The 15,663-nt window shown below is 56.4% G+C and overlaps 2 protein-coding genes across 2 annotated transcripts; both read left to right on the top strand.

Moving 5' to 3' along the window:
- The first annotated feature begins 5,775 nt into the window (after window positions 1-5,775).
- LOC139805487 (protein CD300H-like) lies at window positions 5,776-7,886 on the top strand. The gene is made up of 4 exons (XM_071763941.1): window positions 5,776-5,996; window positions 6,407-6,742; window positions 7,179-7,254; window positions 7,460-7,886. Exons 1-4 carry the CDS (start codon window positions 5,963-5,965, stop codon window positions 7,767-7,769), a joined length of 756 nt encoding a protein of 251 aa, XP_071620042.1. The 5' UTR covers window positions 5,776-5,962; the 3' UTR covers window positions 7,770-7,886.
- Window positions 7,887-8,372: 486 nt separating this feature from the next.
- On the top strand, window positions 8,373-14,399 carry LOC139805564 (CMRF35-like molecule 6). Its single transcript, XM_071764086.1, has 7 exons — window positions 8,373-8,456; window positions 8,550-8,891; window positions 10,997-11,150; window positions 11,950-12,056; window positions 12,576-12,628; window positions 13,221-13,358; window positions 13,630-14,399. Exons 1-7 carry the CDS (start codon window positions 8,417-8,419, stop codon window positions 13,762-13,764), a joined length of 969 nt encoding a protein of 322 aa, XP_071620187.1. The 5' UTR covers window positions 8,373-8,416; the 3' UTR covers window positions 13,765-14,399.
- The last annotated feature ends 1,264 nt before the right edge of the window (window positions 14,400-15,663 follow it).

Here is a 15,663-nt window from a genome sequence, read left to right as displayed (position 1 = left end):
TCAGTGGGGCCAGGAAGCCCTAGGCAGACAGGTCTCTTATCGCCAGAGCCCATCAGTCGCCGAGCTGTGAGCATGGAACACGGGCAGCTGTGCTGATGGAGCCGTATTTCACTGCAGCTCATCGGCACCCAGGTTCGGGAGCCCCACAGCTGCTCCAGCTGTCACCCCCCCACCCGCCAGCCCAGGCAGCTGTGAGGTGATAAAGCACAGAGCTGGGGGGCCACCAGGGTCAGCAGTGTGCGTGTCCCCAGGGAGAGGAAGTGGCTTGGTGCTTGAAGCCGAGAAGATCTGGGTAGAACTTTACAAAACTGCTGCTAGCCCGAGCCTGGCTACCTCAGCAGCTCCCCTGGCAACCCACTCACTGTATTTACAGAGCCTGTTAGGACCCTGCCTGAAGTGGGAAACAAACCGTGTTTAGAAACAGGAGGAATCTGTGCCTAAACCTGGAGGTGGCAGTCGATATCTCATTGAGTTCCTTCTATTTACAACTCCCTTTAGAGCAATCCAGTGCTGTCGATCAAGCTGGAAAGATATTAATCTTTACTGGGAAGTTTATTTAAGAGATACTCGGTTCAATCTCCAGTTCCCTCCTCCCAGATCAGCAGATGGCCCCAGGCCAGAGGAACAGACCACATTTCCAAGAGCCATCTGCACCTGTCTAATCACTCAGGCTGCCTGGGCCTGACATTGCTAATTATATCTGCCCATTTTTTCCTTTGATTGTGGAGATGGTTCTGCCAGGTCGGAAGGTTGGTCTTGGAAACAACCAGAAAAGTTAAAACAGCCCAGAGGGACTGGGAAGTTTTGGGCTTGCCTGAAGCCAAGAAGTTAAACCCAGACCAGACACAGCCCATCCTTGGCCTCAAGCCCTGGAAGATGATCAACACAAAAGGAAATAATAGCATGAGCCACGGTGTCTGGATCAGATAATTTAGAAGTGGTCTGGCCAGCACCATGGCTCAGCACAGAACAAAGCCACCACACAAAGAAGACTATAGCAACAGACCTCAGGGGGACCTCAACAAACCCAGGACTACTCCCTGTCCTCTGTAATACACCCAGAAATTGTGGAAAAGCCCAGACGTGTCAGCACAATCCTTTCCATGGGTATCTCAGTGCTGTGATCCTCCTTGAAGATGGAAACCTCACACTAACTTTCTCCTGAGCCTGCTGCAGACCTTTGCCATAGGCACCATGTGGCATTGCCCTGGGCACACAGGCCAAGGCAACCTCCCCCGGGGTTAGGATGGATTTAACCCCTAGTGAAGAGGGGAGGAAGCCCCCAGAGTTCCACTGGGTCTGAGGCTCCAGCCCTGCTTACCTCTGGAGGAGGATTCCCAGGACATCACTGCTACAGGAGAGGCCCCAGGGCTCAGAGAGCATCCTCAGACCCCTCTCAGCTCCAGCAACATTTTACCTTTACCTAAGTCACAAAGAGCAGCCAGGAGCTGCTGCTGGGTGAGCAGAGCCTCGTAAAGCCAGGTTCTCCTTTCCCACTGCAGGCACTGGCATTACACCAGGAGCACATTTGGCCCCGCTGGTTTAAGGGCGCTCAGGAGGCAGGAAGGTTTCCCAAGGTTTCCCATCCATCACGACATCTCCGAGGGTAATGCAGCCTAATGAGACAACACAGATCTCCGGCAGGAGACAGGAACCGGCACAGCCTGGCGCCATTCCAAGGGCTTTGTGGCTCTGGGGGGCTCTGTCCCACTGCAGATAAGCGCTATCAGGGCAGCTTTATCAGAGCCTGACACCCCCATCACCTCCTCCCATCACACATAGGAATGTCTTTCCTCACCAGCCCAAGCAAAGCTCTTCTTCTCCCAGACCCCAGCAGAGGTTCCTGGGAGCCGGCCAGCACTTTATAGCCCCGAGCAAGCGCTGAGCAGCTGAAATCGGTGCGGAACAATGGAACCGGAGGAAATGACCTGCGAACTGCGGGAGAGATTTCCAATGAACCTGCGGTTTAGCTCCATTGTTTGCTCTGGTTTGCTGGTAGCTTGTACACTTGTCTGTTTGGCTTGGGAAGCTCAGCTCTAGCAGTGCAGGGTTTACAGGCAGCTCGGGACTTTCTCCTTCACTCTCCTCCTTGCCTCCTCTTGCTCATTTCCAGTCCAGATCATTAGCCTGCTGCAATATCTCCCTGATCTGACCCTGCAACAGTTTCTGAGGGGAGATCTGAGCCCCTCCCCACTCATTCCTTTCCCGTGAACCAGGGAGGAGCCAGAATTTCATCCTCTGAAACTGCTCAATTTTGTTTTCTTAATTTCACCTTAAAACCTAACCCCTGCCTTAACTCTTTCTGGTTGAGGAATTCAGGCTAACACACAGCCCAGAGCAGACCTTCCACCACCATCATGTCCTGACGGATTTCTCTTTCTTACTCAGTCACAGAGATCTGGGAATGATCTGGGTTTATCTTGGTTATCTGAGATGGCAGCGGAAGGCAGAGATCAGAGTGTGCTCCATCATCCAGCACTACAGGAGCTTCATTAGCAGTTCTTGTCTCCAGCCTTATCTCCTGAAGACAATTTCACCAAAATTGCCAAATCTGCCTGTGAAAACACAGTCTGAAACACTGATCTTATCTTTCAAAGGTCCCTGGATCAAATACCAGAACCAGGGGTTGGAAATGCCATTTAAGCCCAGAGCAGGGGGTGGAAAGGCTCAGCTGGGATGCATTTAAATCACCCCACCCAGGGTTAAAAGCCCAGCACCTGCAGGGGTTGCGATGTGTCTGGGCAGCCCCTGTTACCTTCATGGTTCTTGTGTTCAGCTCTGAGGAGCACACAGGGAAGGGGGGTTGGTGTCTGGTTGGGGATGTGACCTCCACCTCCTCCCTGTGACACCGAGGTGCCCTGGGAAGGAGGTGATGCATGGCCCTGTTCCCACACAAGCCTCAGACTTCTGCTTCTTTATTTTTGGCTGCTGTCTCATTCCTTTCCCACAGGGCCCTTGCACAGAGCAAAGGGCAGGGTGGGCTGGAGGGAGGGTTCTGGGCCACCCGAGTTGCAGGGGGTCCTGTCCAGTTCCTCCAGATCCTTCATACATCAGGATTTCAGCAGCCTATCCTGGAGGGATCTGCAGAAGGAAAAACCCTGTTTTGGGTATGTCTTGTCATCTCCCCAAATATAATCACTCTGCTGCAAAATGGAAACCTGCACAGCAGGTTTAGAAAGAGGAAGAAGAACCACAAGGGCAGAAAGAAAACGAAGAGTGGAGGTGCTGCACGAAGGGCCCATGGACAGCCCTGGGGTGGCAGCCTGGGCAGGGGGTGGCCAAGCTGGATCTGAAGCTGAGGAGAAGCTGAGCTCTATACCTGCCCTGCCACAGCCCAGGGGAGCTCCTCTGAGTGCTGCTGGCTCTGGGGGGCAACCGTGAGCCTCAGCATCTGCAAGGAGCTCCAGTGCCAAATGGAGAGTGGGAGCATGATGGGGGAAGCCTCTGTAGTGATGCATCCCTGCTGCATGTTTTTGCCTGAGCCCCAAGAGGGTCAAACGTGGAATAAAAAAGCCAGGGGAGAAGGAAGAAGCCCCACACTATCTCAACCACCCTGTCCCAGCAAGGCCCAGTGGCAGACCTGCCCTCCAGCCACTCAGCCTCAGCCCTCAGTGTTGTGTGATGGCCAGATCAGTCCCTCTCTCCTCTCTCTCATGCCTCACGTCTCCCACTTCCCCCCAGACCAGCTCAGTGCTGCAGACCCCAGCAGAGCCCAGGGCTGGGGCCAGGCACCCACATCCCCAAGAGCTGGTAGGGCTCAGCTCTCACTTTCAGCTGAAGCACTGCCCTGGGCTGAGCTGCATCCCCTGTGGAAGCCTTGGGAGGGAGAGAACCGTCACTGTTCCTCTCCTTCCCTCTCACTCCAGCCCCGGAGAATCAGCTCTGAGCATCCCAGTGCCCGGTGTGTTCCTTCTCTCCCTCCTGGCTCTTGCCTGCTCCCTTGAGCTCCTCTGCATCCTTCGCAGGAAGGAACCGAACAGTGCCCAAGAGTGCCCCCTCCCAGGCACACTCCAGTGCCCATCCCAGGACCGGGGGTATAAGCCCTCCCTGGGCGAGGGGCTGTATGGACCCTCCCCCTCCCAGAAACACAGAAATTCTCTCCCTGAGCCACCTCTCACCGAAGTCCCTGCTGCCCTCCCCCCCCCGGGCACCACTGTAGAGCCAGCCCACAGCTCCCTCCACAGCAACGAGCAGGACCTGGCAGAGGTGAGGGCAGCACGGGCAGGGACCTTGCAGTGTGGCAGCTTGTCCTGGGAAGCCCCCACATCACCCAGTTGTGCCCTAGAGCTGCAGGAACGTGTTGTCCCCTCCTCAGGGTGGCTGCAGTGACACGGAGCAGGACCCGGATCTACACAAACAGCCTGTGCTAGGAGGAGGCCATGGGGCTCCCCAGCCGACATTTCCCAGGAGAAAAAGATTCCTGCTTGTCCTAGCAGAGCATCCCTCGTGAGCAGAGGGACCCTCTGGGTCCACCCCTGAGGATGTCCTAGTGCTCACCTCTCAGGACGTCCTCGCTGCGGCAGAGGAGGCCAAGGGGTGGTGCAGGAGGCTGCTGTCCCATCACCATGGCATCTTGGCGGTGTGACAGCCATGCTGGCACTGTCCCCTGATCCCCAGGACCCCGAAGTCCCCCACCCCTGTGCCGCTTCAGAAGACTGAGCAGCTGGTAAGAAGCCAGATCCCACGTTCCCCTTTCCCTGAGGATGAGGAGCGGGATGTTTTCCCTGCTGGCAGCAAAAAGCATTGCTTTGGGTTCAGATTATTCCAATAAAGAAATTCCTCTGCAAAAGAAATCAGTCTGGAGGGGAAAGGGGTCAATGTGCTGTGTCCACCAAGCCACTCTACTGCTGCTGTCCCCTTTGGGGGTCTCCAGGGTACCACAGAACTGCTGAGGCTTCATTAGGAGGGGACAATGGGCACCAACACTCAAAGCAGGGGAGACTGAGTGACTGGAAAGGCTGATGGAGCCTTGGCTGTCTGGGAAGGCTCCAGCCTTTCCAGGAAGGCTTATCAACAGAAAGCAAGTTAGCAATCTCCTCTCACTTCTTGAATTTAGACCTTGCTGCTATTTGCAGAGCCTCAGCTGACAGTCAGGGAGTTCACTGGGAATGAATGGGTTACTTGTTGCTCAGATGAAAACCCAGAGCTTCCTCTTGCCATGGCAGGGAGACAAGGAGGGCACAGGGGAAGGAGCAGCTGAAGCCTCCCACAGAGCTGGGGGTTTGTGTTTTATGCTCTTTCTAGGAGGCATCCAGGAAGGAAACTGTTAGCAAGGCAGTTGCCAGGGAAGCTGCTTTGCTTTTTTTGTTTGGGTTTCTGAAAGTTTCAGAGAAAACATTAAGTTTGGGGAGAAAAACAATGTCATGGTGGAAAACCCATGGCTGTGCCAAAAAAAGGCATTTGGGGGAGGAAATTAAACACTTCTGCTTGAGAAAATAAAAGCAGCCCAGCCTTAGGAGCCAAGCAGCAGCAGTGCAGCTGGGATGGCTCTCCATCCTCCCAGTCCATCATCCCAGTCCAGCACAACCAGGAGAGCATCCTGGCAGTCTCAACAGCTCCATCCACAGGGGCTGACCTGCATTAATTCTACCCCAATCCCTGGACCCCAACTCTGGTTGGGCTCTACAGGAAGAAGGGGCTGTGCTTCCCACTGGGATGGGCATCGCAGCAAAGGAACCCACTAAAAATCGGTGTTTTTCTGGGAACGAGCAGCTGTTTCAGAAAGAAAGAAGTGTCTCATGAGCCACCCCCCGTGTGAGTCATGGTCCCTGGGCAAAGGGGAGGAAGGAACCGCCTTAAGGAGACATTGAGGCTCTGTGAGTAAACACAGCCCAAGGAAGCAAGAGGAGAAAGAAGGAGGCTTGGGAGACTCCTGGGACGCTGGCTGTATCTGAACCTGGTTCTGCCCCACTTGGTGAATAACAGCAGGAGAAAGTCTGCATCAGGAGAGAGCAGCTGGAGAATGAAGATTTTCCTCATTTGGATCCTTTTCCCAGGTGAGAGCTGGGAGCACAGGACAGGGGGTTCCCACCCCACGGGCTGTGGCAGAGCTGTGGGAAGGCTGAGACAGAACCAGCCCAGGCAACCCCCTGTGGTCAGGGCAAGAGCCTGGTACCAGCTGGTACCATCCTTCTCTTGTGCCCAGTGGACAAGCACAGTGAGTGACCTCTGAGATATGCTCGTGTTGCTGTCACACGAGCCCTGGGAATAAGGCTTTTCACCTGTTTAACAACATTTCATTTGACAGGGGCTCTTTTTATTGACTGGGCACATCTCAGCACCACTCCCCAGCACAGACACAACCTCCCTCAGGACAGGGTGCTGTGAGCATCCCGGGCTCACATCCTTCCCAGTTCCCCAGGGAGATGCTGTACATGCTTGCAGCACCTCTCCCTGTCCCTTGCAGGTGGCTGGGCAGTGACAGGCCCCACGCAGGTGATGGCCACGCAGGGTGGCTCGTTGGTGGTGTCCTGCAGCTATGAGCCCCACTACAAGCTCTACCCAAAGTACTGGTGCCGCCCAGACTTCCTCTGGATTTGCTTCACCAACATTGCCCAAACGAATGGCTCGGAGGGGACAGTGACACAGGACAGGGTGTCCATTGGGGACAACCATGTGGCACACTCATTCACGCTGATGCTGGAGGGTGTGACACCAGAGGATGCTGGCTGGTACTCCTGCAGGGTGAGGAGGAGGCTGTGGTTCAGCCTGTGGCACGACACCGAGGTGATGGTCTCTACAGGTAAAGCTGGGCTGGGAGTAAAGCAGGGATGTGTGATGGAGCCCTTCACTTGGGTCTTGGTGCTGGGGACAGGGACTCCCCAGCCAGGGGTGCACAGGGGCTGTCAAAGGGGGAACAAGCTCCCTGCAGGCACTGAGACCTGCTGGAGGTTGCCCCAGAGCAAATTTGGGTGAGGGGTGGAGGACACTGCTATGGAGTTTGCTGCAGAGCAGGGTCTCTCCTTGGTGACCCTTTAGTGTTTCTGCTTCTATGAGCCCATCCTTTGGGGTTCCCAGTCCCTCCCAGTTAAAGCCCCCTTTTCCTCCTCCCCATTGCCCTATAGCCAACTCCTGCACCTCCACAGCCAAAATCTTGGGGTAGAGACCCCCCCCCACAGAGAACAGAACAGTGTGCAGGGGGCTCTCCACTTTCCTCTGACTCTGTGTTTTCTTCACAGCTGTTTCAACCACAACCAGGAGCAGCAGTGTGAGCCTGTTGGACACCAACACCCACACTGAGGAGCATCCGGTGCTGTGAGTCAGGGCTTGGGGTCTGGGTGAGCACCCAACAGCATCCCTCTGCCTAAGACACCTTTTTCCCTACGTGTGTCCCCAAGCTCTGGGTCCCCCTGGCTGCAGCAGCCCCGGGGAACACCCCAGGGACAAGTGGAGTGGCTTGGAGACATGCAAGTGCCAGACCCTACTCAAGCTTTAACATCATCTCTTTTCTCCTGCCCAGGTCCCAGCTCAGTGTCACCAACTGCCTGCTGCTCCTGCTTGGCATGAAGGTGTCCGTGGCACTGGCCCTGGCCCTGGCCTGCGGGGCTACCTGGGTGAGGAGACAGTGCAGGAGCCGTAACCAGGAAAACCTGCAGCTCCTGGAGGTGACTGACACCACTGGGACACCAGACTGTTCCCCCACCCTGGACGCCCAGGGACACCCTCCTGCCCCCTCACCCCCCACCCTGCCAGGGCTGCTACACCCACCACAGCCCCCCTGCTCCAGGGGCTGCTCAGCACTGGGTTCATCTCCCCTTGGGAAACCTTGACCCCTCCTGGCAGCCCCTGTGATGGGGAGGGGAGGGTTTGTGGTGTAGAGAGTCTGCATCTGCTGAGTGGGGCTGCCACCTGAGGACAATTCTGCAATAAAGCCCGGGTATCCTGCAGATCCATGTCTGCCTCTGTCTGTCTGTCCACCTGCTCCCTCCTTTGGCTGCCAGAGGTGCCCAGGGGACTGGTGGCAGCCGGTGCTGATATGTGGGGACAAACTGCAGTGTGGCTGGGGGCAACATGGGGTCACAAGGGGACATGGCAGATGCCAGCTCCACGATGGCCTGGCCAAACCCTGGCATGGGAGAGGAGTTCCCATGCTGCAGACAAGGTCCCATGCAGAAGCACCATGCCACCCATCCTGGGGAGCCTCAGGGAGTCCCTGAACAGGGCTGAGCCACCCCTGGAGAGGCAGATCCCCTGCTGGGACAGCGAGGCAGGACTGCACCGGGCCATGGGAGCTGTGCTGGGGGCGTAAAGGGGAACCTCTGGGTCAGGGAAAAGAGCAGGGGCTCAGGGGGAATACCAGAGCAGTGCTCGGGGTGACAACTGGAGGAGGAAGTCAGCTGAGACCAGAGGAAGAAAGAAACCCCAGGCACTTGCCAAACCTTCACCAGCAACGGATTTAGTACGACCTGGAGCAGCCATGCAGCTCCTGCCACTGCTCTCCTGGGCAACGCTGCCGGGTGAGGCCGGGACGGGGCAGCCCCGACGGGGCGTGGGGGGGAGGTTCCAGCAGCAGCAGCAGCAGCACTCCACGCCTCCGTGTGTCCCCGCAGGCTGCTGGGCGGTGACGGGGCCCAAAATCGTGCGGGGATTCCTGGGGCGGTCCCTCTCGGTGACCTGCAGGTACCAGCAAGGTCTGGAGACGAGGCCGAAATTCTGGTGCGTTCCGGGAAATCTTTTGAAAACCTGTGCTGAAGACATCGTCGTCACCTCGGAGCTCCAGCCCGTGGTGCGTCGGGACCGGTTCTCCATCCGAGACGATCGCGAGTGTCGAGAGATCACGGTGACCGTGGAGAACCTGACCGAGAGGGATGCGGGCACCTACCGCTGCGGGGTGCGAAAGGGCACACTCTGGCCTGATGAGAGTCACAGTGTGAAGGTGAAGCTGTCCCCAGGTCGGTCCCTGCACATCCCCGCCGTTCACAGCACCACTGACCACGTCGGTGGGGACAAAACCGGGCTGCGGGAGCAGATGGCACTGGAGGCCGGGGCATGGAGGGGAAGAGGGGCGGTCAGTGCCCACAGACCCCCGCTCCCTCTGTGTCCCCTTCGCACTTGCAGCCCCGACGCGCGGGCTGCCCTCCCGGTCCCCTCCGACCACGCCCGGGGTGCGAACGACAAAACCCTGGCGTGATGAGAATGACGCTGTGACTACTGTGTCCCCAGGCCGGGCCCTGCACGTCCCCGCCCCGCACAGCACCTGTGCTCGCCCTCCCACGTACCGTGACCGCCACGACGCGGGGCCGGGACACGGCTGCGGGAGGAGATAGCACCGGGGGCGGGGGGAAAGGAGAGGGACAGAGGCGGATCCGTGCCCGTCGGCACCCGCTGCATCTCTGTCCTCTTCGCATTTGCAGACCGGACCCCCGGGGTGGGGATGGAACCTACGTCGGTCAGCCGCCGCCTCTTCTGCTGCTCCCGGTGAAGGCGGGGCTGCAGGTGCTGGAGCTGCTTGCCATGACCGGAGCCGTGCTCTGGGTCAGCCTGCGGGGTGGATGAGTCCCCGGCCGGGCCTCACCTCCTCCCTGGGACGCCCTCAGCCCCGACGTCGCGGGGAGAGAGGGCATTCCCGGGCCCTTCCCGCCGCCGGCGGCCGCTGCAATAGAGCTTCGCCGCTCCGTGATTCCGTCTCTTCTGTGCAGCAGCCCCGGTGCCTGGGCAGCCCCAGGGGTCCCGCTGCTCCACCCCAAGAGGGCGGGCAATGCGATGGGGGCGGCCCCGAGGGAGGAAAGGGCCCCGCCGGGAGGAACCGGGAGTAGCGGGGGATCGAGCTTCGCCGTCTCGGAGCAGCCATGCAGCTCCTGCCTCTGCTCTCCTGGGCGATGCTGCCAGGTAAGGCCGGGACGGGGCAGCCCCGACGGGGAGGAGCAGGCGTTGGCGGCGGCAGCAGCAGCAGCAGCAGCAGCACTCCACGCCTCCGTGTGTCCCCGCAGGCTGCTGGGCGGTGACGGGGCCCAAAACCGTGCGGGGATTCCTGGGGCGGTCCCTCTCGGTGACCTGCAGGTACCAGCAAGGTCTGGAGATGAGGCCGAAATTCTGGTGCGTTCCGGGAAATCTTTTGAAAACCTGTGCTGAAGACATCATCGTCACCTCGGAGCTCCAGCCCGTGGTGCGTCGGGACCGGTTCTCCATCCGAGACGATCGCGAGTGTCAAGAGATCACGGTGACCGTGGAGAACCTGACCGAGAGGGATGCGGGCACCTACCGCTGCGGGGTGCGAAAGGGCACACTCTGGCCTGATGAGAGTCACAATGTGAAGGTGGAGCTGTCCCCAGGTCGGTACTTTTGGGTTCCTCAGGTGCAGCGTTGCCAAAAAGGTTCCCCATGCCAATATACACGTGCTGGTAGCACGGGATGCAGGAAGGTGGGTTCCCGGGCTTTGTGGGGCAGCCCCAGGGGGTGTCACCAGGGCTGGGGCACGTTGCCAGCAGAGCTGGTGCCACCTTCTCCGGTGCCCAGGTCTCACTAAGGCCCCTTCTCTAGGCTCCAGGTCTGGTCACCCTCATTGCTTGGGTGCAGCACCCTGCTCTCATGCCCCATTTCCCCATCTCAGCAGATCCTGCTGACACTGTGTGTGCTTTCCTTGCCTGATTTCATAACACCAGGCAGTCCCTCATCGACCCACCCAGTTTGGGGCAGCTGCTGCCTGTGGGCTTAGGGAACATCCCTCTCCATCCCTTTACCAGGAACCAGCCCCTGAGGTGGGATATTTATATGGGGCTGGGCAGCTGGTGGCCAGACCCTCTCCTGCAGGCTGAACTCTGCTATGTGCACATGTGTGTTTGCACATTTTGAGAGGGGAACTGGGACTGTGAAAAGCCTCCCAGGCAGGCAATTACAGCCCTTCCACCTTGAAGAGCATGCTCTGGACGTGGCAGAGGGGACCCATCGTCTTGGGGTGTGATGGTAAATGAGTCACTTCCAACTTATTGCAAAACCAGCAGCATTTTCCACTGTGAAGGCAGGGAGATTGCCTGAGCCTCTCTTTTTTTTGTTACAGCTCTTCCTTCTTCCTCCCCGGCATCACCCACCTCGGCCACCAAGCACGTCAGTCTCAGTACCTCTGTGTCAGTGTACATACAGACAACTCCCCAGGGAACAGCTGTGCAACCAGCATCAAATCCCTCCGACCCTGACATCTCTGAACCTGCACGGTGAGTACCAGCTCCTGCCTGCAGCAGCCACTTCCCTCCATGAAGTTCCCCTCGTGCAATTGGAGCCCTGCAGCCCTCCAGATTTTTCATACCACCCTTAAGGATTCTTGCATTCTGCTTTTACCTCTAAAGACCAGCATTTCACTCATTTCACTCTGCCAGAAATTCTGCGTGGACAATAATCCTAGCACCCCTGTTCCCTTGGCCCCAGCAAAGCCCTGCTTGTCCCCTGTCCTTCTTGCAGCTTGAGCAAGACGCAGGTTATTACCATGGGAGAACTGGCTCCTGGAGTCAGCACTGTTTTGTTCCCCAAAACTCAGAGGGAGTGCTTGCTTGTGGGAAACCAAGGGCTGGGCTGGGTCCTGTTCTGCTTTGTAGTCACACATGGCCCCTGGGGATACTTGACAAAGCACGAGACCAGAGGTGATGCAAGAATGGGGCAAAGCTGGGACTTCCTACCAGCACACCAATGGTAGCTGGCACACTGTTTGCCTGGTTGCCCCTACAACAACAAGGTTGACAAATACTGAAGCTACTTGCAAAATTAGGTGCAGGAACTCATCCTAAAACTAGTGAAGACACAGCAGCTCTGCAAGTCAAGTGTCTGTTTACTTCTGCATTTCTCATCCTGCTTTGCTCCATGCTCACCTTGCAGCCTGGCCACCCCCACTCCTGCTTCCCTTCTTCCCAAGGCAAACCCCAGCACCCACAGCTGCTCCCTGCCTGCCTGCTCCATGCTGCTTCTTCCCCAGGCTGCTTCTGAGAAGATGTGTGAGAACAGAAATTTTTTTTCTTGCAGCTTGGATGTGATTGAGCACATCCTCACTCCAGGCATCATAGTGATTCTTCTTTTGCTCCTGGTTGCTGCTGGAGTTCTGGTAATGCTCTCCAGGAAGAGGAAGAAAGGTAAGTGAAGCTGCCACTGCCACTCACACACTTTCTGCACTTGAGCCTTCTGCTGTGTTTGTTTTTCCCTCTGGATTTCTTTTTTCTCCACCATTTCCTCCTTGATCCATCCAGTTCCTGGGTCCCTCTTTCCCTGAGGGAGTGATGGGACCATCCAACAGGTCCGACCCCTGTGGGAGTGGGGAATGGCAGCTCTCAGGATGGGTGCTGCCAGCCATGGCACCCACTGAGGTTTGTCTGAGCACCATCCACTGCTCCAGGCAGACTCAGATGCATCAGCCAGGCTTGAGCTGAGCTTGAGGCAAAGCTTAAAACCAGTGTGAAGGATGGGAAGGGGTGGGAGGGGTTGTCACCAGCTGGTAGGTGGGGGCTGGCTTTATTTGAACTGTTCCAGTCTAGCTCTTTGATGATGCAAGAAGTTCCCTTCCTACTTTACAGTGAGATTCACAGTGTGATGTTTTTATACATTTTTTTCTCTCTGGCTCCTCTCCTGTCTGACCATGGCCACGCTTCCTCCAGCCCTCTCTGGAGCAGCTATAGAGATGGACAGGACCCACAGCCTGTCACAGACAGTAAGGCAAAGTGTGTGAGGTCTTGGGGTGGTGTGCTGGGAGCTCTCCTGGGGAGGGGGAATGTTACACCCCAAGCTGAGCAAACCTGCCAGGGCTGTTTGCTCTCAGCCAGGCTTGCAGCCCTTTAGGCTGGGAGGGATCCATTGGGTCCATTCTCTAACAGAGAGACCCAACCAGGGATTTTGTGTGACTGTCTATGGAGTATTCCTGGGAAGGTAATTTAGGATTGAGCTGAGAGGTTTCTTCCCAAGCCCCTCCATCCAAGGGAGCTGTTTCTCTGGGTGAAGCAGCCTTGGGTACCTGCAGCAAGGCATGCCTGAGGAGGCTGCAGGGCAGCTGATCTTTGTCCACTAATTGGGAAGTATTCTCTAATATTTTCTGCCAGCTTTTCAAGGAGGAACCAGTGCCACTAGGCCAGTTTCCCCTGTGCCATGCTGAGCCAGCCCTTGCTGCAGGTTAAATTTCCCTTAATGGCAGGATGGCTCCTGCAGCCATCCCAGCTCCTCAGGAATGGCAGTGGGAGGGGAGGTGTTCCCTGCAGGCAGGGCAGCAGTGGTGGGTGAAGAGCTCATTCCTCTTCTTCACATGCCAGAGAGTGGATTCCTTGAACTATGCGGTCATTAACCACTGCCCAGGCAGAGCTGAGAGCCGACTGTACAGCAATGCTGAGGCGTTCTGCTCCCTGGGAAGCCCAGCGACCGAGTACTCGGAGGTCAGGCAGAGTGATAAGGTAGGAGAATTCAAAGGAACCCCAAGCTCAAGGCTCTGGGTGGAAAGCTGGGGTGGGTGGGTAGGATGGGTTGGGTGGGGAGGAAAGGCTGCAAAGGGATGTGCCAAGCCTGGGTGCAAATGACCCTGGATGGTGTGGGTGTCCTCTTGGGTCCCCACTGCTTCTGCTGGGTGCTCAAAGCAGCTGTGAGATTCCAGTAGGTGGTGTTGCCCTGGATCAGCCCCACAAAGGATGTTTTGGGTTTTTTTTGTTTGTCCCTCTCCTTTCACAGTATTTGGAAAAGGACAAAGAGACTTTATATGCCAATATGCAGAAGTCTCTGCCGGAGCAGCAGGAGATCTATGCCAATGTGCCACCAGCTCCACAGCCCAGTGAAGAGCCCTACAGCATGGAGCAGAGGGTGTGAGCCAGCCCCAACCCCACGGCTGCTCTGGCAGTGCCAGCAGGACACGGGCTGGATTTCTGCTGCAGCAGGAGCTGGCTTCAGAGTGGAGCTGCTGCTTTTGGAGTCTCACACATTTTCTTGGAGCAACACCTAAGAGGATGAGGTTGAGCAGGAGGCTTGGACTGGGATGAAGATGGAATCATCCCTCTGCATCTGGAAACTTCATTGGGAATAAAAAGCTGCCCCTCATATTTCCCAGGCAGGGTGTGAAAGAGCCCAGTGGTGGGTGGTGAGGGCAGGCTGGGGTTTGTGGGGGGGCTGCCAGGCTCCTTGCACCCAGCACCCCCCTCACTCACCCCTTTGGCTGAATTATTCATGTGGCTGAACCTTCCTAACCCACTGGTCACCTCACACTTACTTTTTTCTGCAGATGTCAGGCAGAGCTGGCAGCTCCTGGGTAGTAGGACAGTGAGAAATATTCTACCCAAATGTTATGTTCTACTCCACTGTATTGTTCCACCCAAATGGTGAGGGGACCCAGCTCTGCATTAGGGTGCTAAAGGGATGGCAAACGTGCTCCCATCCCTACACGGCCACTGGGAAGTTTTCTTAAATGGAAGCCAGAAAATAATAATAAATGGAAGGCAGAAATAGCATCTGGCTTTGTGGTGGGGGGCTGAGGGCACAGGATCCTTGGGATGTGCAGAGCTGGGGAGCAGGAGCCATTTTTAGCACCAACCTTTTAATATCTGAGGACTTTCAAGCTTCCTCAGGTAATTTTAAGAGCTTAAGAAATGTGCCTTTTCTCCAGCAGCAGTGATGTTTCAGGGCAGCTGCCTGGAAGAATAAAAAAAACCCTGGCAGGTGAAACATCCACACTCTTGGTTCTGGAAGGGCTGACTCCTGGTGGAAACAAGGCTGAGAGCAGAAAACCTGAGCCACACACACGGTCAATGCTTTGCCCAGAGAGATGAGTTTTTCCTTGCCATGGGAATTTGGACACTGTAGCTCCATGCAGCTGGGCTGGTTTCAGGGCCAGGGATGCTGATTTATATTTTGCAGTCAGCTCTGCCCTAAAATGATGTTTTCTAAGCTCTGACCGCAGGAGTCAGCTGAAAGTGGAGATGTCCCATCCTGGTGCACAAGCCTTCCTGTAACTTGCCCCTTCCCACGGGGCAGATTCTGGGGTATCATTATTTTGGGACTCCTAACATGAAGACACTTGTATGTCTCAAGAGTCACTTAAATGGGTATTTTCTCCAGCACAGAAAGGAACAGCAGAAAACTGTTAGAACCAAGGAAGTTTCATTGGCTGAACTTAGGACTTGCACCTCATGTTCTTTTGAACAATCATCTCTCTCAGATGTATAAAAGATACAAGATACCCCTCACCCCCACACCCCCCCTTTTTTTTTTTATCTAATGCTACAGTAGAAAATTACCTTCAAAAGCTTCTCAAACAGCTTGAACAGAGGAATAACCCAGGGAAGAACTAACTTCTTCCAGCAGAGGAGGGAGGTGAGCTTTTTTTACGCATCTTACTGACAAGCCATGAGGTTTTTGGCTCGAGTTTCACTCATGGGTTGGTCAGAGCAGCACTGAGGGAACAGTGCTGGGACAGAGCCCCTGCTCAGTCCTGTTCTGGCTGCAGCTGGGGACGGGCCGTGCGAGGCTGTGTCCCCACCAGGCTGGGGGGTTGTTATCTGCAGGGAGGGCTGACTCTTTTCCTACTGCTGTGAGCATGCTGAGTTAGTTCTGCAGCTTTCAGCCTTTACAGACATGGACCAAATCGCTCCTGTGTAAGGAGAATCCCCCCTCTGGAGCCCCCCTGCAGCCCTGGGGGGACCTTTTAGCTGAACCTCTCCCCCTAAAACCCTCTGAGTAGTCGAGGCTGCAGCGTTTCCCTGGGCTATCAGCAGG

Source organism: Heliangelus exortis, chromosome 20, assembly GCF_036169615.1.
Source record: "Heliangelus exortis chromosome 20, bHelExo1.hap1, whole genome shotgun sequence".
Taxonomy (NCBI): Eukaryota; Metazoa; Chordata; class Aves; order Apodiformes; family Trochilidae; genus Heliangelus; species Heliangelus exortis.
This window is presented reverse-complemented; position numbering and strand designations above follow the sequence as displayed.